We start from the raw sequence: 21,162 nt of genomic DNA, 5'->3' as shown, positions 1-21,162 counted from the left end.
GATCAGGCCACCGGAGCCTCTTATCCAATGAGCAACAAGCAGCCATTCCATCATCCATGACCATCTTTTATTACTGGGTCCTCCATGAAATGTGTACTTCCTTTGACTGCACAACCCATCCAGAGAACCACCCTGTGACCTAAAGTTTATAAGGCCCGACTCCATTTTAAGTAGACCTAGACCCCATTTCCTGTACTTTCTCAAAATCATCTACATGTCTGCCTTAAAGTTGAGTCATTTAGATATAGACATCACCAAAACACCTGATGCACCATCTGTCTGGACAAGTGCCCTGTTATCTCAATTTCAAGGTCGAATAAACAGCGTAGTCTGAATTTTCAATTTAATGTTTAAGGGAATGCGTCTTAGACTGTCATCTTAATGCTTGTTGACCAAGGTGATGTTAGAAATTACATCTTAGATAAGATACACTATAAAAAGGATTGCCACTTGACCACCTGTTAGGAGAGGTCCAGCGCCCCAGATTATCGTGAGCAAGATACTGCCAGAAGATGACCCTGCCTGCCATAGATGCTGCTGTATCGCACTTTCTACTGAAAGCTGATACCAAGCCATATGTGTCTTATCTAAGGGTTCAAGGGATACAGTTGACTGTCACTTGCATAATCTCCTCCTTATAGTCCAGGGTGAGGTTCAATTATTATGTCAGCTAAACATGTGCCTCCGGCTGATTCAGAATCTAGGCTTCCTAAGAAACACAGATAAATCTTCAAACACTCTCCAAACCCAAGTTGTATTCTTGAGTTTTCTCATAGACACAGAGAAATCAATTCTGCAGTTACCTCAGCAGAAAGTCCTATTACTAAAGAAAGTGATTAAGCACACATTAGAGTCCTCTCCCCTCCCTAAGGTCTTTAGCATGTTTGGTAAGCATTCTTGTCTCATCAGTTCAGACATTTTTCCAAATCCACTTCACTATTGAGCTCTACAGAGATAAATCATTCAACATTTTACAGAGGCCTCTCCTATTCAGACCCAATAAAAATAAATCAAGAATCTCATGCAGCGCTCCAGTGACTGTTGGATAACATAGATGCTCGGAACATCAGAGCGATTTTTGCTACTGCCCCGATCTTGCTTTAGAATCCAATGCAAGCCTAACAGGTTGTGGTCAGTGTTTCACAGGGGGTACAGTAGTCATTTCTGCATATTAACTATTTAGAGATGCGTATAGCCTCATTTTTGATCCAAATGTTAAAACAGAGCAAGCTGTTCTATACTTCTTGGAATCAACAATCTCTCAGCTGTAAGGGTCATCCGTCAACTGGGGGAAGGGGTGGTGGCAATCTAAATCCTTGGCAGAACTAGCCACAAGTTTTTGGGAGTTTTGCCTTCAACAAAAACTTTAAGTCCAAGCGGAGTACCTCCTGGGAAATCTAAACTTGAATGCAGATTGGTGTTCCAGATATCTATAGTTTTCTTGCAGTTGGCATCGTCATCCTTTCATATTCAAAAATATTTCCTTTTTTTATTCGGTCCAATGTCAATAGATCTATTAGCTTCATATTTGAATACTCACCTTCCTTCATTATACAGCTGGAGCCCTGATCCACATCCTCTAGCAGCAGTCGCCTTCCTTTAGAACTGGTCGCATCATCTCAAATACGCCTTTCCACCATTTATGATTGCCAGATTCCTGGCTTAAATACATTGTTTGTAGGTTCAATCAGTCTTGGTAACCCCTTTTTGGCAGGGTCATCCTTGGTTACCTACAGCCATGGAACATTCAATAGATACCCAATTCTAATGACATCCTTTCACAGCCTTCTTTAGAAACCTGCAACTCACAGTATGACTCTCAACCAATTGCTTCTTTTGGTAGCCTGGGAAGTTTTGGATTGTCCTGGATTGTCCAGGATTGGTTGATGCATTTTGGCAGAGGCTGCTCTATGCATCAACCAATCCTGAGCACCAGTAAACACAGACTTTACAAATTCACTTGAAAGTTAGGGAATAGCTGCTCTCTTGAAAGGGATTCAGATCCCCTTTCACAGGATGTTATTTTGATAATAAACTTACTAGCCTCCCTTACTTCCCAGGATAAAGTGTATCGAATAGTGAGTACTTACAGATCTATAATATATCTGTGGAGTACATCACAGTTGATGGAAAACCTTTATAAAACATCTATAAATTTGTTGACTTTTGAAGGAAGTAAGATTTTCTTAATCTCCTTTACCCAAGTATAACAAAATGTGGGATGTTGAATTTGTTGATTTATTGAAATGATAACATTGACCTTTCTTTGAAGTATTTGTCAGCAAAGTTACTTATGCTCACATTTTTTATTTCTCAGAAACAGATCTCTGATGCCAAGGCTTTAGGCGTTTCTTCTGCTCAATGTACCCCTAAGGTCTTTAATAAAGGGTTCATAGGAGAACAAACAATGAATTGAAGTGTGTGCATTATCCATGCTTTCTTTTTCAGCATAAACTTTCTGAGCATAAACTTTGTGTTGGAAGTTATTTAAAAGTGCATATGGCTAGAACTGCAAATCTAAGAGCATTCTCTTCTGTTCAATTCTTAATTTCATTTCACAACCTTTTCAACTACCCTACCTGGCTGGATCAAATGGATTTTACATTTGGCAGTCATTGGTACCATTGCTTTTAGTGCACCCTGTACCAGAGGCTCCAAGGCACCTAAAGCCTTATGGGCTGGTGCATGCCCAGTGTTTCTACTTTTAAAACCTTCTACTGTAAACTGGTTTCTAATGTAAGTAATACTTTTGTTTCTATGCTTTGAACAAGCAATTATAAGACTCCAATGTTGTCATAAAATGAAGATTTCTCTAGCATTTGTGAAGGAAAGTCTAGATTGCATTAAAAACACTGCAGTGAATATTATCCAACCACTGTTATTCTAACCTTCCCTTTTTCTTTTTTCTTGACCTGATGATACATCTGAACTTGCATTAAACCCTTCCAATCTTCTGTCTAATTCATAAAAATAATTTTTTGCCTTGGATGAACCTTCCTTTCTTCTTTCTCCTATGGCTGTACTGCACTTGGCCAAAGACTTTTTCTCTCTTTTGATGGCTGTCATGATTATAGCGGTTACATTTCCCATGTTGCGTGACCCTTAACCACTCTCTTAAGAAAAGAGGCCTTGATTTTCTTGTTTTACAGAGGTTTATATAGCGCAAACTTGACCTGTATCAGGTATCAGAGCGCTTTACATAGCACCAGTTGCATTACATGAGGACACATTCATTTTCTTATTTTTATTTTAGGCACAGGGAGATTAAGTGATTTGCCCAGAATCACAGGATGTTCAGCGTTATTGCCAAGACTCAAACCCAGTTCTCCAGATTCGAGGTTGACAGCCCTAGCCGTTTGGGCCAACTCCTCTTGATGCTCAAAGTGAAGTCTATTATTGTTGCTAGTTACTACAGATTGGCTGGTCTTTTACTTCATCAGATGACAGTTGTTTTCCTGGTGCTATCTGGGAAATGTAGATTGTTTTATCTTGGCTGCTATTCAAGGAAATGACTGCATAATACTCACCTCCGTGTCTTTAATAAAACCAAGACCATCCTTTACTAAAGCTAGAGAAATCTACATTGACGAATAGAAATATTGTGTTCTAAATATTGTTTGAAAAAATATTTTTCAATTACGAATAGATTTTCTATTATGATGTTCAATGGGAAGACATTTTTTAAAACAATGGATAGGAAATAAATATTATGTCAGGCGATATACTGTCACCGATATTCTCAGACCATATGACTGTATCCTGCTTTCAGAAAGGATTTGTGTCTGACTCAAAGCACCTCTAGTAATGGGTTAGGCTACCATAGCCTGCATCAGGAATTTAACAATTGCAGCATTTTGTTTACTTCAGTCTCATATCTTTGGAGGTGGAAGAGTATGTAAAATATGAACAAGCATTTCCAAAGCTGATAAGTCTGACCTGAGTTTTGGCAGCTTGCCTAGTGATGCAATAATTTAATATCATATCCTCCCGTCTTACTAATGCCCAACTAACCATATTGCTTTCCTTTATGTCATTTTACAAGAATCCTATATTCATGTTTTACAGGAACCCTAAAATAGACATATCACTCTAGTCACCTTGGTGTTTCTAGGTCATTAATATGAAATGTTATGTTATATAAACTTCTAAAGCGCAAACAAATACGCAGAGGTGTCAAGGCGCTAGTTCTGTTAAGTGGGCACAGGAAATTGTCCTCAGTTGGTGAACAGCCATGTTTTTAATTCTTTCCTAAAGGATAGCAGGTTATGCCTAGTTCTAATGTGATTAGGAACCTGGTTCCATTCTTTGGAAGTGGAGGTCACAAAACGTCTTCCTCCCCAGTTCGTCCATTTGACCCTGGGAACCACAAGTTTCATGGCACCCGAAGAGCGCAGGTTTCTCCATGGAATATACCACTTGAAGGATTGTTTCAGAAAATCTGGGCCTACACCACGGAGAGCCTTATGTGCAAGACAGAGGGATTTAAACCATATTCTGGCCTGATAGGGAGCCAATGTACCTTTCTTTTGTCTTGAGAAGCATATTTGGATTTGGGAATGCCAGCAGTAATCTGGCTGCCGCATTCTGCAGGACTTGTAGCTTGCTAAGATCTTGAAGTTGCATATTTAGCTACAAGCCATTGCAGTAGACTATCTTTGATAGTACTAATGCAGTTACCGCCATCTTTTCGGTATCCAATGGGATGAAAGGAGGAATTTTGTTTTGCTTCCTCAGGATCAAATGAACATGGAAGGCAGGAGATTATAAAGACATGTTGGATCTAAGAAATACAGTTGCAACCTTTATGGAAAGAAGTACTCAAAAGAAGTGGCTTGATAACAAATTGTGAAATTAATCAGCCCTGTGGAAACATAACTTTTAAACCGGTTTCGGAGTGACATAATACAAATCACAGCTCTGCTTTATGAATAGAGAAAGCAACAGCAGTAGTTGAAGTTTAAATTCTAACTTACGGGAAGCGCACAAACAACATCAACAATGAGGATTGTGTTAATGGGCTTAAACAAGCATTGGCAAAGCCAATAGGTCGAAGCAATGCCCGAGCTATTGGCCTTGTCACTGTGAATGTCTACCATCACACCGTCTGTTAAGCATTGCTGTAAGTAACAGAAAGCCCAGAATCACAGGATGTTGAGCCAATGCCAAGTCCCTATGCCCCCCATGTTGAGTTTATTGACCTGCCCGTCCTAACACAAAAAAGCTGTATGACATGGCCTGTGCTGGGCGCATCAAAGCTCTTTTTTAAGTGACTTTCAGTCATACTGAACAGCAGATGTGCTGCTAGACAACATTGCTAAAAGACATTCACATTGAACAGGCCAATAGCTCGGGCATTGCTGGGATCTATTGGCTTTGCCAGTGCTTGTTTGGTGTTGACAGTGTCTTGCTGAACAAATGTGGAAATGATAATAAGAAACATTTGAGGAGCTTTGACGTGAAGCAAGGTGTTGCGTAACGGCCAGAGATGCCAACAGGGGAACTGAGAAATCAGGTTCAAATCTCAGGGTCAGTGAACAGTTTATGATTTTGTGAGAATCACTTAAGCTTCCCCCTGCCTACGACAATGAATGTGTCATCGTGTAATGTAACTGGTGAGCACTTAAAGTGCTCCAATACTGTTGGCTGGTGTTATGATGCAAGATGGTGGACGGAACAAGTGCTCCAATATGATCGGATCATACAAGAAAAAAGGGGACGGGTGAAGCAGAGAAGCAGGAGAGGATGGGGAAATGGGCAAGCAACAACAGGAAAAGAGAACTTTAATTGAAGCAGGATCAGTGACAAAAATGAATGTGTCACTGTGTAATATAACTGGTGAGCACTTAAAAGTACTCCAATACTATCGGCTTGTGTTCATGCTATGGCAAGACGGATGACAAAGTGAGCGCTCAAATACCACTGGAACATGAAAAAAATAAAAAAATTGTGTTTGTGTTTTAACAACTTTTCAAGAAACAAGAAATGCATTAATGTATTTACACTCACATGCATTTTAGTGTTATGTGTGTATGTGTACAAGGGAAACGGCCTGAAAACACAAGGAGTCCAATGGAGTGCTTGAAAGCAAGGAAGAAAATTGCTCCGCAAACTGGGAGTGGTGTAAGGAGACATGTACTTGGTCCATGCGCTATGGGAGGGCTAAACACAAGAAGAGGGCACGACACCCGCATGCCATGACAAACGACATCAAAGAAATTAAGAGTGACGCTGAAGTTTACCAATGGTAAGAGATAGGCAGCCTGTAATCCCACTGATAGAATACGTCTCTTCGAGACTGCGTATTTGTTGTCTAGCCGAGACACAAAAATTAGCCACAATTAAGAGAGTTACTTTCCCAGAGAGGAATAGAAGGGGGAATTTATGAGTGAGTTCTGGCATTCCTTCTAAGTATTCCTGATGATATTTGTTACTGATGTCTATGTGCCAATGATTAGTTAAGCTACTGTGCTTATATTGAAAATACACAACAAATATAAACAAAAAAAAACACATATTCTGTTTTTAACGTAAATATAATTTTTTTGTACAGCAAATAGTATTCCTTTGCAGTCACTTCGAGGCACAGACAGGGGAGGGCAAGGAAGAGATGCTCTACTGAAATAAAGAAGGACAGCCAAGTGATAACAGCCAAGCAGAGAAGACATGATGAAACAGGCTGAAGCACAATCAGGGCCATCTAACTATGTTCCTAGTGCCTGCACTGCCCTTTTTCTCTGAAACATTGTCTTACAGGGAACGTACCAAGGGGCATAATTATGGGGATTTGGCATAGGGCAGCACAGCCAGCCACTTTGCTGCACTGCCATACGTCAAAGTGAAAGGGCATGAATGCACAGTATTTATCCAATACGGTGCATTCCTGTTCTTTTTCCCTGGCGCTGGTGCAGTTTCACCTGCCTAGCCGCAACACAGGGACCCTTACACCATGGTTTAAGGGTGCCTGTGTATTCGTCAGGATTGTTTGCAGGAAGGGGCACCTTTCTGCACAGAAACAATCTATTGGGATGGTTTTCTCCTTCTACGTGTGCTGCAGAATTCAGCACACATAGAAAGAGTAATCAAGAAGAAGAAATAAAGTTATTTCTCCTCGCTACGCTTCACCTCTGGAGGCGTAGGTTTTTTGCACATTCCCAGGTTTACATAGTCTTGTAAATCTGGGCGAGCATCACAATCCATGGGTGTCGCATGGGAATTCCCACTGCAACGCCCGTGGAACACCACCCCAGCGCAGAGTAATGCAACGCACTGATTTGCTTTGTCTTGCCTTACTGCATTTCTATGATTTGTTGGTTTGCCCTGATGAAGCATCACAAAAAGTGACACTACAGCGGCTCAAAGTGCTCATAAATATGCTTCCAGGTGTCTCAATAGCACTTTGCTGGAACACCTAAAGGAACCAAATCTATCAAACTATTTTAACATGACCAAATAGATTCTCATTGGCATCATTTTGGCCTTAACTCTTAGGGGCAGATGTATCAAGCCTTTTGCGAATCGCAAAGGCCGAAATTTGCAGAATTTCGGCCTTTGCGAGTCGCAAACGGTATTTTTGCATGTTTTGGCATGCATCAAAAATTCGCAAAATAAGGAATCGCAAAAATTTGTGATTCCTTATTTTGCCATAGCATTTAAGGAATCGCAAGTTTTGCGATTCCTTAAATGCTATGTATGTAGCATTTTTAAATTGCGAATTTTGTTTAAGAAGTCGCAAATTACCACCAACTTGTAGTTGATGTTAATTTGCGAATTCTTTTAAAAATGCACAATTTGGCATTGTTGAAGGTGGCATGTGACGCACACACATGCCCATAGGGCATGTATGTGCGCCATATGCACACACATGTACATTTCAGGGGTGCAACAGGGTGTCTTTGAGACACCCCTGCACTCTTGAAATAATTCTCAAATTGCGATTAGCAAATTGCGAATTCGCAATTTGAGAATTATTTCACAATCATTCCTATGGGCCTGGCCCATATGAATGCATGGGAAATTATTCCTTATTTGCGAATTCGCAAAATGCGAATTCGCAAATAAAGAAGATTAAGGAATCGCAAAAAAATTAGCGATTTTTTACACACATTCCATTTTGCGAATTCTAAATAGTGATTCGCTAAAAATCGCTATTTAGGATTCGCAAAATGGAATCTTGATACATCTGCCCCTTACTCTTTTTGTTATAGCTGCCCTCAGCTTTATGCTTGACACCTACAGCGCAGCGTTTGCAGCGCCAACATGTCGCTCCTTCTCCTGGACGCAGTATTTCAGACAGTCAATACTGTTTTCACACAGCTGCGGGGCCAAGGATGGCAAATTTCCATCACTGGTTCCTGAATTTGCATATTAGCATAATATGTAACCACAATTGCAGCAACACAATTGTTTTTGATTTTGCTCTGTGCTCTTCATTGCCCAGATTTTCATTAAAAAACAGTTAGCTTCCTGTACTAAATCTCAAGAGACTGCCTTATGCAAGAACTGGAATTTGAATAAACCTTGAAAAACATAACATGAGCAATTTCGATGCATGAGAAACCCCAGCACCTGGGGTAGTGTGACTGTGGTTTCCTATTAGTCTTAAAGGATTGGGATGTCCAGGTTTTGACAGGTTTAATATACTTTTGCCTACATTGTCGTTCCAGAGCATTCTCTTTAGTTTAGTTTTAGAAATACATGAAATATTCGCATGAAGTAGAGACTGAAATTGGAATCTTGGCATATTGCAGTAATAAAATTGTCATGGATAAAAGCAGAAACATCTGGAGCTTTAAGTGACTACTGGCTGATTCAACAAAATGAAAGTCTGTGAAGAGCTCGAGAGAATTTAAAAACAGAAAGAGACAACAGCATAGAAGTAAAAATGCTCAAAATATCGGTGCATAGGGACAGAAATCAGCTCTGCCTTAATGCTTTAGCACAGCACAGTAAAAGCTGCTTATGTGTGTTAAGTTACATTATGATGTGTGATATGGTCTGTTATGTTATGTTGTTATATTATACTGTTTGTTATGTTACAATATGCTGTATGTTATTTTGTAATGTTATGCTGTTTGTTATATTACTTCATATGATTTAATGGTGCCTTATTAGGAGTCACAGTATCCTTTTCACTAGACTAATGTTGGTTTACCTTGTTATGTGTTGTTGTGGAGTAGTATATATGTGAAGAGCTGGGTGCTTTTAACTACAGCTGGTCTCTGGGTTTTGTTGCTTGCTAATATTTCAGAGCGAAAATGTGTTTTATGTGACATTAAATTATGCATGCCTTTTATCATCAATATAGTCAAGTTGAGCACACACGTTGAAATAATGCAAATTCTTAATCCATAGGAAACACAATTTTAAATGTAAACATCAAACTCAAGCTTCTGTAATTCAATTTTAAAACAAGCATGAAAAAGCTAATAGGCCTCATCTTTAAAGGCGAACACTGACCTACTGGCTTTGTTATGTGCTTGACTGCGCAGGGTGCTATGAGTAATGCATGTGCACACATGGGTGCACATTCCACAGATCCTCGAATAGTAAGAAAAAACAGTCCAAGATGGTTGCCATGGGTGTGCATGTAGGTGAATGCTTTGTGACACATGCACATAACGCACCAGTAGCCATTTTTCCATTTTAGGTCGAAGCCTACTAGGCAGCGCAGCTGTCTGATTTGATAAAGGTATCTTGGGGCTATTCAGAAAACGTTCCCGGGAATGCATTCTGCCCATTACTTACCACTGGCTTAGCGGTTTGTAGCTCAAATTTGCTTGCTTATCATTTGCTGACTTTATTTGTTTAAGGCTGTCCAGGGTGAGTTTGTCCCTTCCGTGGAGCATAGCCTGTTTAATGTATTTTTCAGAGTGCTTGCTTTCTGTAAACACGCCTTTAACCCCTTGGCTGCTGGGGCTATTCCCCTGCTGTGCTGGGGGGTGCGCACAGCACCCCCATGCTCATGAGCTCAGCTCGTCATGAGCCACGGTGCTCTGGTGCTCATGACGAGCTGAGCTCGTCATGACCACGCCCGTTTAATGGAACGCTCAGCACAGCAGGGGAATTAGCCCAGCGTGCGAGCGTTCCACGGGCCATGACGAGCTCAGCTCGTCATGAGCACCGGAGCACCGTGGCTCATGACGAGCTAAGCTCTTCATGAGCATGGGAGGGGTTAAATCTTGTTCCTGTTTTGTAACATTTGCTGTGTATTCAAAGACAGAGGTCAAATGTCAGACTCTCTCTTCCAAGGCAGGCTGGTGTTTACTTTTCTTTCTCTGACTTTAAAGTGAGAGGATGAATGTGACAATCTTGCTGTGAGAGAAAAGATTTTTTTCTAGCATACAACAAAATGTAAATGTTTGTAAATGAACTGTGCAGATGTTTCAAAATATATCAGAATTCGGAAAGCAGAAATGTAGCTCATTTTCTTGTAATTCTGAAGTATGATGGAAACCGATATTTTAATGTGAACAAAATAAATCAATACCAAGGTAATGACAATTCCACACATTATCATTTGTGCACTGTGTATTTTTTCAGTAAAACTGTGTGTCTGTGCAAATGTAATGGTACTTTCAATTAAAAATGTGTTGTCTGTAATGGCAGTATGCTACCACTCCGTGCAAACTCCACTTTATGCCGCTCCCCTCTACTCTGCACCACCCGATGCCACTGGACTGTACTCGGCACTACGCCACTCCACTCTGCATCACTGCACTCTACTCTGCACCATTCCATTCTATGCCACTGCACTCTGTACCACTTCACTCTATGCCCCTCTACTCTACTGTGCACCACACTACTTTATGTAATGCACTCTACGGCACTCTAGTCTACTCTGCACCACTGCATTCTTCGTCAGGTCACTCTACACCACTCTGGTCTAACCACTCCACTCTACCCCACTCTATTCGGCAACACTGCACACTATGTCATTGCAATCTACGTAAGTGCACTCTATGAAATACACTCTAAAACAATGCTCTATACTCAGGTGGTGACTAACAGTGCTTAGTTTGTAAATGAAAAAGTGCTAGGACACATTGTTTTCTTCAGAAGCCTGGGCTTGCACTATTGAATGTTGGGGTGCCGAATACTAATGATCCATAATATTGATTCCACTTCATGTTGCTTTTATCCACCATCAGCTTCTCCCTGCCCCTTTATTTCACTATGTCGGGTTATTTTTCATCTCTGCTTTATTTCTTTGTCAATGTTTTCCTGTATTTCTCTTCCTCTTTCTTTCCTCCTTTCCTGTTTTTCCTGTCTCTTGCTCTGCATCAAAGTCTGACAAGGAAACATAAGTGCTGGTCCCCAGAAAGGAGTGAGGTTGGACCCCACCTGCAACCACTGGCTTCAGTGGTTGCATTGGCCTTTTATTCCACCGGGCAATCCCACTGTGGCAGGGCAGGACTAGCTAACTGCCATTTTGGTGGGCTGACGGGGTGGAGGCGAGTTTTGTTGCTGGGGACCAGCTGGCCTGCCACATTCCTACTTTATGCGCTTCTAAGGAAACATTTTTAAAGTGTGCATTAAAGCGTACTTTAAAACCATTTGATTAAGTAGGAACATGGCTGACAGGTCACCAGCAACAAATCCAGCACACACAGAAGTGAAACAGGCCCCCACACTGCCAGCCCATTGGTACTCCACGTGCCCGGTGGGCCAGTCCGGCCCTGCGAGTCCCGATGGTGGTCCCCCATCTTCTTGAGAGATCAAAACATCGTTGACTACCAAAACGGGCCCTAGATATATTATACAATTAGGGCTCCCAGTTTCATTTTCTTTTTATTTTTTTACATTTCGATCTGTATTTATCCATATTTATTTTTGGGCCATTTTAAGTGTATTTATCCATATTTATTTTGTGTTTTGTCTATAAATGAAGTTGTAAAACTGTACATTTCCATATTTATTTAACTGATAGACATGCACTCATACTTTGATGCGTATAGTGATTTAGCTATTTCAGCTGCCAAATATTACGCAACAATACATTCCCTAAATATTAGCAGTATACCACAAATGTATGTTAACATATGCCATTATTTATAGAAATTTCATCCTGTTTTTTAATTTCCCATGCTGTCCATCTGCTCAGCTGTTGGGCTACAATTCATGAAAGACAACACAGAGAGTCACTTAAAAGAAGCACCATTTTCTATATTTATCCACTTTTAAAAATAAATGCAGACAGAAAACAAATCATTTTCTGTCTGTATTTATCTGTAAAAATGGAAAACAGGGAGTCTTATATATAATATATGAATTAGCCAATATTTTTGTTTTTAAGATACACAACTATGATCACTGAATTAGTTTACATCTGTGTATCACTTTAATGAGAGTACCGAGCACATTTGTCACTACACACCCACTACGCCGTCACAAAGTAAACGTTTTTTAAAAATAAAAGATTCATTACATATGATTTAAAATAGCTGATGATTAAATTAACAATTTGGTCCATTTGCATTGATTGTATTGTTTTCAACCCTGTGGCCAGTGTTTCTTGTACATGTACTTACCCAAAGTCCCCAATGATCCTCGTGTTCCCTTGTCAACTGCAACTCCAATGAAATTATATGGCAAAACATTACAACATTATGTACTTTGTTCTTAAGATACGCTCTAAAGCCAAGAAGGGACCGTCTTATCAGTTTGGTTCACTCGTTGCATGTCTTCCTCCCCCTACAGGTTCAGTAGGAAATCTTGGAGCCATCCTTAACATTGAGCTGTCATTCACTAGGCAAGTTAATATTATGACAAAGAACGTGTTTTTCTATTTCTGTCACATCTGCGGGACACCCCCTCTAATATTGACTAATAATCGGGGTAGATAGAACTCATGGAAATTGACACTGTGGAATCCCACAGAGTTACATAAAAATCACCGCAAGATTCAGTAGAGTTCTGCCACTGGCAGAAATAGGCACGTCGCTCCGCATGTGCTGTGATTTAGCGCAGGAGGGCATTTTGCGCTGAAAAATCTGCACAAACGGCACCACTCATCATGCCAGATAGCGCAGCTACTCAAGTTGATTTTGCTGCCTCTCAAGTTGATTTTCTAATTGAGCGGGAGCAACCACCCACGACTGCCCGCATTAGAAACATTTTGCAGAATGTCTTCCTAGTGTTTGGAAATTGCGCTCACTTGCACTCACCAACTTATAGTTCTGGAGCTGTGTGCAAGAAAAATTTCCATCACGTGGCGATTGGTAGAATTTGGCTGGAACTCAGCGTTACAAGAGTAATGCAGAGTCAACAAAAATCTGCCAATTTGGCTCACAGAACAGAATATTTCACCCATCATTAGTTAATAGCCATATTGCCCTAGTCTTAGTGGAGATCCTTTCTCACATGGACTATGTAAACAGTCAAAAAATACCTACATCAAGACAAGAACGAGGGGCATATTACCAAGCAATAGCGATAATTATCGCTATTGCTTGGTTAGAGACAAAAATTTACCGCTGAGCTGCGGCGATTTTTATCGCAGATAAACCTTGGTATTACCAAGGTTTATCGCAAATGCGATAAAAAACGGCCGCAATGCATGAATATCGCTGAAAAGTCAGCGATATTCATGCATTACCGAGCTAATGCTCTTAGCCATGTTATCCACCTCCCATTGGATAACATGGCTAAGAACTGCTCAGGGCAGGTGTTAGCTTTTGGAGATATTCGCGCTTAGCGTGAATATCTCCAAAAGTTGGTAATAGGAGATAGCGATGTTAGCAACTGTTTCCAGTCGCTAACATCTTGGCACGCCCACTTTGCATGTCATTAGTGATAAATATCACTGACATGCAAAGTGGGGCCCAAGATGGTCGCTATCTCCTACTAGCTGTCGCTAACTGGTGTTAGCGACAGCTAGGTAATAGGGAGATAATTTTATCTCCGCTTTCTTGGCTTTTAAAGCCAACAAAGCGGAGATAAACCCCCTTGATAATAGCTCTCAAGGTTTCAGAATGCACTAAAGCTGTGTGAAGAATCCAGTGGAAGATGTGTAATGTTCATTTGTCTCTGTCTCTACCAGTGACCACATACACATATGAAGGCCAATGATAGAAAGAGTGAAAGGGGAAGACCAGAAAACAGAGATACCAGACTCTTCTATTCTGACTCGTCACTCATGTTATTCAAGGATGTTTGCAGGTTGTAGTGGATACCTATGAAGCAAAGCAAGATCTTAAGTAACTTGTCATAGTAAGTTCTAGGCCTAACTGTAATGGTAAGTAGCTATACCTTACAAGATTTCTATGTAACTGCACTTGGATGCAGAACTTGTAATTTCTGAAAACAAAACACAAACAATGAAAAACACAAATATATGCTCACTAACACTTCTCTTTAGGACGTGAATAACTATATCAAGCTTGGTCACTAAGCACTGGCTGTGGTAGATGATTTATAGTTTCTTCCTGACTCTTGTAGAACAGCAACATAATCAAATTGATTAATATTATGGTGTTCTCTAGTCCTGATATTATGCATGCTCATACTAGATCTATAAAAATGTATACGTTGGCATTTGCACATAACATGAGCAATATAGTACAGTCTAAGAATCCTCCTGTTCCATTGCAGCATAACGTTCAGGAAAGTTAACAACCTACAGTCTTAGAATATTTTGTATAACTATGCAGAAAATAGTGACACGTTTGTTTTCATCACAACAGAGCATTCCGAACACAGCTCTGTATTCCCACTATCCTTCAATACATAATCATAGTAAAACAGTGAGTTTTGGCAAGCAAAGCCAAGATCACTGTAGCAAGATTTTCACTGCAGCAACATTGTATCATGATTGCCTAGCAAGGACATAGTGGACCATGAGGGAGTTTTTTCCCATATATCCAAGATATCACTGCTTTTCCAGAATACTGAGGAGAGCACAGCCTGTCAGGAATGATAACTCGTTGTTGGAAGGCTGCCTCATATTTAACCACGGCCTGTGCAGGTAAAAGCAGTGTTGTCCGGTGGCGGGGATTTCGATGGACGATGACGAGGGAAAATTAATTATTTATTTAATTTTCCCTCATCATCATCATCATCAGTCGAAATCCTCCCCCACCGCTCTTACCTGCACAGGCTGTGGCTGCTCATATTGCTTTTGCCATTTACTTGCACCCTGAGTCCTGACATCATCAGCAATCAGGTGCGTCAGGTATATTGTATGCAGGGTGGTCATTCCCCCGCAAAAAGCCTACTAGAAGTGGCGCAGTGAAATCTATCAGATTTCACTGCACCACTTCTTGGACACCACTGAGTCAAAATCTTACGCCTGTCTCACAGCAGGCATAAGACTGACGCAGGCACATTTAACATGGGACTTGCCCATGTGTGATGAACCATTGCTGGATTTGCATCACTTTTCCGACACACTCCAGCAATGCGTCATTACTGCTCCTACAGATACTTCGGAAATACTGACATATCTGTAACTCCTTGCGATATGGAGGGCCGTACAGTAAATAAGGCGCATCCATGGTGTCGCAAGGAGGGCACAATGAAAAGTGTTGCATGTCTGTTTTCACGCAGCGATGCAACACTTTTCATAAATGATGCCCTGGCATCCTAATGAAATAAAATGCTGGACTAAGTGGTTGTAAAGTTGAAAGGGTTGGGAGCAAAGCCCACTATTCATGCTATTTTGCACTGGGTTACAAAGGAAAAAGAAAATCATCTGTTTAAGCTGCATGGGATCAATAGTTACACAGATGCAATAGCATTATGCCACCAGGCAGATGCAGTATATTTAGTTTTCTTTCTGTTGCAGTTTATATAGCATCTGTATAAAAGCTAAGCTTCCAGGTACAAGCCTGAATAAAGTTAGTAGTTGTCTTTTTGTTGAAATCCTTTATTCCTTAGATTTTAAACTTTTCAATTATGTACCTGTGTGTCCATATTTTTTTTATCGATAAATAGTTGAAGGTTTTTACATTTGATAATAGTATGGCATTTAGCTCAAATAATATAGTTAATTTTACGTGAAGAAACTAACAGGCATATAATGCACCCAAATGTCTAAACTGATGTTAATATGAGCAAGACACAGCTATTTTATCAACTCCAAGCATTACTGCTAGTATGAGTTAAAACCTGGGCTGCTGGAATTATGTGGCTCTGTGCCTGTGCATTTTCCACATGATAATGGATTTACCACACTTGCAGCATAATCCACCATATGCACTTAGATTTCATAAAAAATTTCATTTCTAGCTTCACTGATCACAAGCACCAGAGAAAGGGCCGATGTATACAAAGAGGTTTTTGGGTCACAAACGGCCCCATTCTTATAATGGGGCTGTTTGTGACCAGAAAAATGCTTTCCAAAAATGAATTCCATTTGCAAAACAGTAATACTTTACCACAGTTATAACAATAGTAGTAACCCATTCGCAAATGGGAAGAGGTCCCCTTGAGACCCCTTCGCCTTTGAAAATATTGAAAAAATATATTTTACGGACCACTGCCTTCTCTTAAAAAATGAAACTTCAAAGTTTCATTTTTAGCTTTCTAAATGCATGCTGTTTTCCTTTAAGAAAATGGGCTGAATTAAAAATGTATATATTATTTTTTATTTAAAAAACAATCACAAACATGGTGGTGTGCTGCCCTCAGCAAGCCACCATCCTTCTGATGGCTGTAAGTCTTAATGAGCTACAAATTGTGATCTACCCCATAAATATTCGTGAGCTAGGTTTATTTGCGCACTACTAGCAATCAATATTTAGGAATAAAACATTTCATCCATTAGGAATTCTGGTTTCCTAATTGCGATTCTTGATAATCACAATTAGGAAATAGGTATTCCTATTGTCACATCTGCTCCTAAGTTCCATGCAGTGGCAGAGACGTTGCAAAGGTTACCTTGCCACCTTCCTGTTGCTTATGGCTATTTTCGAATGTTAAAAAAGTATTAATGTGGTGAACCTTTTGAATAAACAGTAGTAATGGATATATGACGGTACCACGCGTACTTTTACAACGCGTACCGTTACAACGCTACTTTTACCACGCAAATCGTTACAACGACTTGCGTGGAGGGGCGCTGGATAGTAAATTTTTTAATTTACTATTCCAACTCCAGTCCCCGTGGACTCTAGGGAAAGGAGTTGGATAGTAAATTAATCTATTTACTATCCTGGAGCGCCCCCCAGCGCAAGTCGTTGTATCGACTTGCGTGGTAAAAGTAGCGTGGTAACGGTACCGCGTTGTAAAAAATGCGTGGTTACCGTTGTATACCGTAGTAATATGTGTTAAAAATGATAAAATAGTGAAGCAAATACTGTCATAGAACAGAATGAACCGCAACATGCTCCCCAACTTTATCAAACTTGACGAATAATTTGGTCCTTTTTTACCACATAATTCCAGTAGCCTTGGTTAAAACTAATACACCGTGCAAGATTAGAAAATGAAGAAAAAACTCTTTGGCTCGGGCCACTGGAATTATCCTCACTAAATTATGCAGATGGGTTGATAAAATTATGCAGTAAACAAAAGGCAAATCCATCCGGTATAATGCAGCACATTTGTATAATGCAGCACATTTTGTGATAGTATTGTGTCATATTTTGTAATTCTTTTTTATACATTACTGTCATAGAACAGAATGAACCGCAACATGCTCCTTAACTTTATCAAACTTGACAAATAATTTGGTCCTTTTTTTGCCACATAATTCCAGTGGCCTTGGTTAAAACTAATCCACAGTGCAAGATTAGAAAATGAAGAAAACACTCTTTGGCTCGTGCCACTGGAATTATCCTTACTAAATTATGCAGAAGGGTTTATAAAATTATGCAGCAAACAAAAGGCAAATCCATCCGGTATAATGCAGCACATTTTATGATAGTATTACGTCATATTTTGTCATTCTTTTTGCAAGTTAGCACTGTTTAACCTATATTTCACCTAATTAATACGACTTTAAACACCCAAATGTTGCAACAGGCAGCTGAAAGGGGGCCAGTCAGCCTTTGCGAAGGGCCTTCCACTGCGTGACAAAACGACTCACTGCTTTTTAGCAACTTTTCACCCGTTTGTACTGAAAGTAATTTTGTGGGTAACATTTCTGGGTAACATTTTCATTTCATTTTGGGTAACATTTTCATTTCATTTCATTTCATTTCATTTTTCATTTCATTTCATTTCATTTCACATTTCTAAATTATGAAGCAGATGATGGATTATGTGGTCTATGCATCAAATCCATAATTATGCGGAAAACGTTGCAGAATACCAGAATTCCAAGTAAACTCCGCCTTTAGCAATAGACAGTGCAGAGGGCTACCAAGTTACAAAACCGTGTCCGTGTACCTAAACTTAGAACATAACATCTGTCTTTATTTCGGACTGATTGCTAGGGAGGTGGTTTCTCCAAAATGCCGCATAATCCCCTACCAGAGCGCCATTCCAGATCGGGCAGGCAATGCGCACACTCCAGCCAGCGAACCAGGGCTCGTAGGTGAACACCGGGAAGAAGGCGATGACCCCGGACAAAATGCTGACACTCCCGAAGGCAAGCAGCGTCCCCCCCGCGCACTTGTACAGGCTCGGCATTTTCTCTTTCCTTCCAGACAGCTACATTCCCATGGACTTTCTGTAACCAAAACATAAGCCCGGTCTTTTTTTTTTGGGTAAACAAATGCTCCTTGGCGACTGTAGTCATGATACACACTCCTTGTTTACTGATAAAGTAAGGCTAGGTTTACCCAGAGAGACTTCCTCAGAGTGTAAGTGTAAGATAAATCATCCTTACAAACATGCACTCTGTCCTACTGTGTCGAGTTGTGATTCCCTTGCCAGCTGCAAAGAGAAAAGTAGTTGTAAGTCTGTGAGTTTTGTTTCTCTAATTTTTTCACGCCCTCATTCACCAGCAGCGGCCGGTGCAGGTAAGCATGGTGGGGCAGTGGGACGCCGCGGGGTGGATGTTGGCAGACGATGGAATAGGAGTTATTTAATTTGCCCTATTCCGTCATCTGTCCACATCCCCCTCGCTCCGCCCCACCGCGTGTACCTGCACTGCCCGCTGCGTCATTTATGTTTATGTTATGTTATCCACACTTTTGCGACATGCTTCTTCAGCGGTAACCTCATTCCACCCTTAACCCCTTGGCAGCGGCGGTAATTCCGCCGCGGCGCTGGGGGGGAGGGGGGGAGGTGCGGCGCCGACATGCTGGGGACGGAACCACTCCGTCAACAGCCACGTGAGCTGTGCTAATGGCGGAGTGGTTCGGTCACGAGCCAGCCGGCCTGATAGAACGCGCCGCGCAGGCGCGAAATGAAAGCCGCGCAGGCGCGGCGGCCCAGCTGTGACGGAACCACTCCGTCATTAGCACAGCCCACCCGTGGCTGGTGACGGAGTGGTTCCGTCACCAGCATAGAAGGGGTTAATAGATTATGCATGTGTATTTGTAAAGCACTTTCAGCCAGAGGTCTCTTGGCGTGGAATAAAGGATGTTTATTGTTACCCGACACAGTGGTACTCATTATTGACCTCAGATGGATAAAAGGCTGAGTGGACCCACCAGGATGTGAACCTGTGACCATGAGGTCAAACACAGGCCCCTGCAATGGACGCATTAGTCCACTGAGCCACCAAACTTGGATGAGGCTTCCACATTTAATGTAATAAATACTGTCTTTCTTGTGACCGGGTCTTTGCAGTCTATTTATTGATCTCTAATATTATCACATTTTGGTGTGGTTTAATGCTACGTTTAAGGAGGATATGTGATAATTGAAGCATCTCTTGGTTTCTTTTTGTGGTACACACACTTATTTTTAAACATCCCGCTTTGACCCAAAGCAAGAGAGAGAAAGGCAGGAAAGGGGAAAAGAAGGGAGAACATGCATTTTGGAAAAAAGTACAAAGGGAGAAGCGAGAGATTACAAAAAAACTGAATGAGTGAGATAAAGAGGAAGTGTAGGGTGGTGGTGTGTTGTACAGTGTAGTTTAAACAGACTTAGTGGGAAAATGGCTGAAGTTATGTCAATGAAATTTGGCAGGAATTTAGATTTTGGTATGAGATCTAAACTGACAAGAGGTGAATTCAGCAGCACTGATGGCGAGCCACTCAGAAAATATTTGGGTCCCTCCACTTATTTCCTTTTCACAAATTAAGCAATAGCTGTGAGTGGCAGACACGCAGAGAGGTCATTGGGAGAAGCAGATGAGCAAGCCTACAACCAGTTTGCTATCATTGACATCAAAGGATACAAGCAAAACTCAAAACATTATGGCAAGAAATTAGGTTCTTACAAAACAGCCATTCAGGGCCTTGGGGAGACTTGGAGTGAGGGCAGAAAGAGGGACTTTAGCAATAGCATTAGAGATGACAATCCTAGTACATGTTATTCAATCGTGCACTTCAGAAGCAAAACATAGATGCTTGATCCAAAAGGCCTGTCAAATGGAAATCTAAGCATTATTATTTCATAAGTGGCTATCGGCCCTACCTGCATTTCTTCAATAAACTCTCAATGTGTGATGTCGTATACATCTGACACCTGGCCACCCCGTTATCATCAAAACATACAACACAGTAGTTCAGTTAATTTAGTTTTTATTTCGACAATTACAAATCATCATAAAAATACATAATATCAATACATTTTAACAATACGCCTAAAATATCATAAAACTCCATTTCTGAACTTTGCAATAGTATTTTAAACTACAGTTGAATAATAATAGATAAAATTGACCCCCAGCAGCGGGACATATGAATAAGAGGTAGAGATGGGCGTTCGTTTAAATCACAGTTAGATCAGTTTCTTGTGTTTCTCAGTCTAACCGCTACTTTTAAAAAACTTGAAATGGCACACAAAGTGTACATATCACTTGCTTTCTGTAGGAATAACAGGGCAGCTTTCGCATGACGTAATTTCTGTTTCCTCAGGATGTTAACCAAGAATCGGCGCCTAGGCAATTGATAAAATGAACATAAAAGTACAAAATGAAGGGTGTCCTGCGGAGACCTATTGTCGCAGCCGCAGGCACCCTTCTGCTCAATCGTTAAGGTAAAACCAGAAGGATAGGATAAAATGTTAGGTAAAAGATTGAGCCTAAAACAAAACATTAAAAATCTCGCTTGTTGGTTATGCATCAAGAACAAATAAGGTTCCATGCCTATCCCGTTGGCTACTAGA

The 21,162-nt window shown here is 40.7% G+C and overlaps 1 protein-coding gene across 1 annotated transcript in view; it reads right to left on the bottom strand.

Annotated features, from left to right (window-relative positions):
* Positions 1–18,596, bottom strand: part of TMEM212 (transmembrane protein 212) — a 79,756-nt gene extending 61,160 nt beyond the window's left edge. Inside the window, exon 1 of the mRNA XM_078665723.1 lies at positions 18,412–18,596. Coding sequence (XP_078521849.1) covers positions 18,412–18,570 — 159 coding nt within the window. The 5' untranslated portion in view covers positions 18,571–18,596. The remainder of the gene's footprint in view (positions 1–18,411) is intronic.
* Positions 18,597–21,162: the final 2,566 nt, after the last annotated feature.

This window comes from Lissotriton helveticus, chromosome 11 (assembly GCF_964261635.1).
Source record: "Lissotriton helveticus chromosome 11, aLisHel1.1, whole genome shotgun sequence".
NCBI classification, from domain to species: Eukaryota; Metazoa; Chordata; class Amphibia; order Caudata; family Salamandridae; genus Lissotriton; species Lissotriton helveticus.
This window is presented reverse-complemented; position numbering and strand designations above follow the sequence as displayed.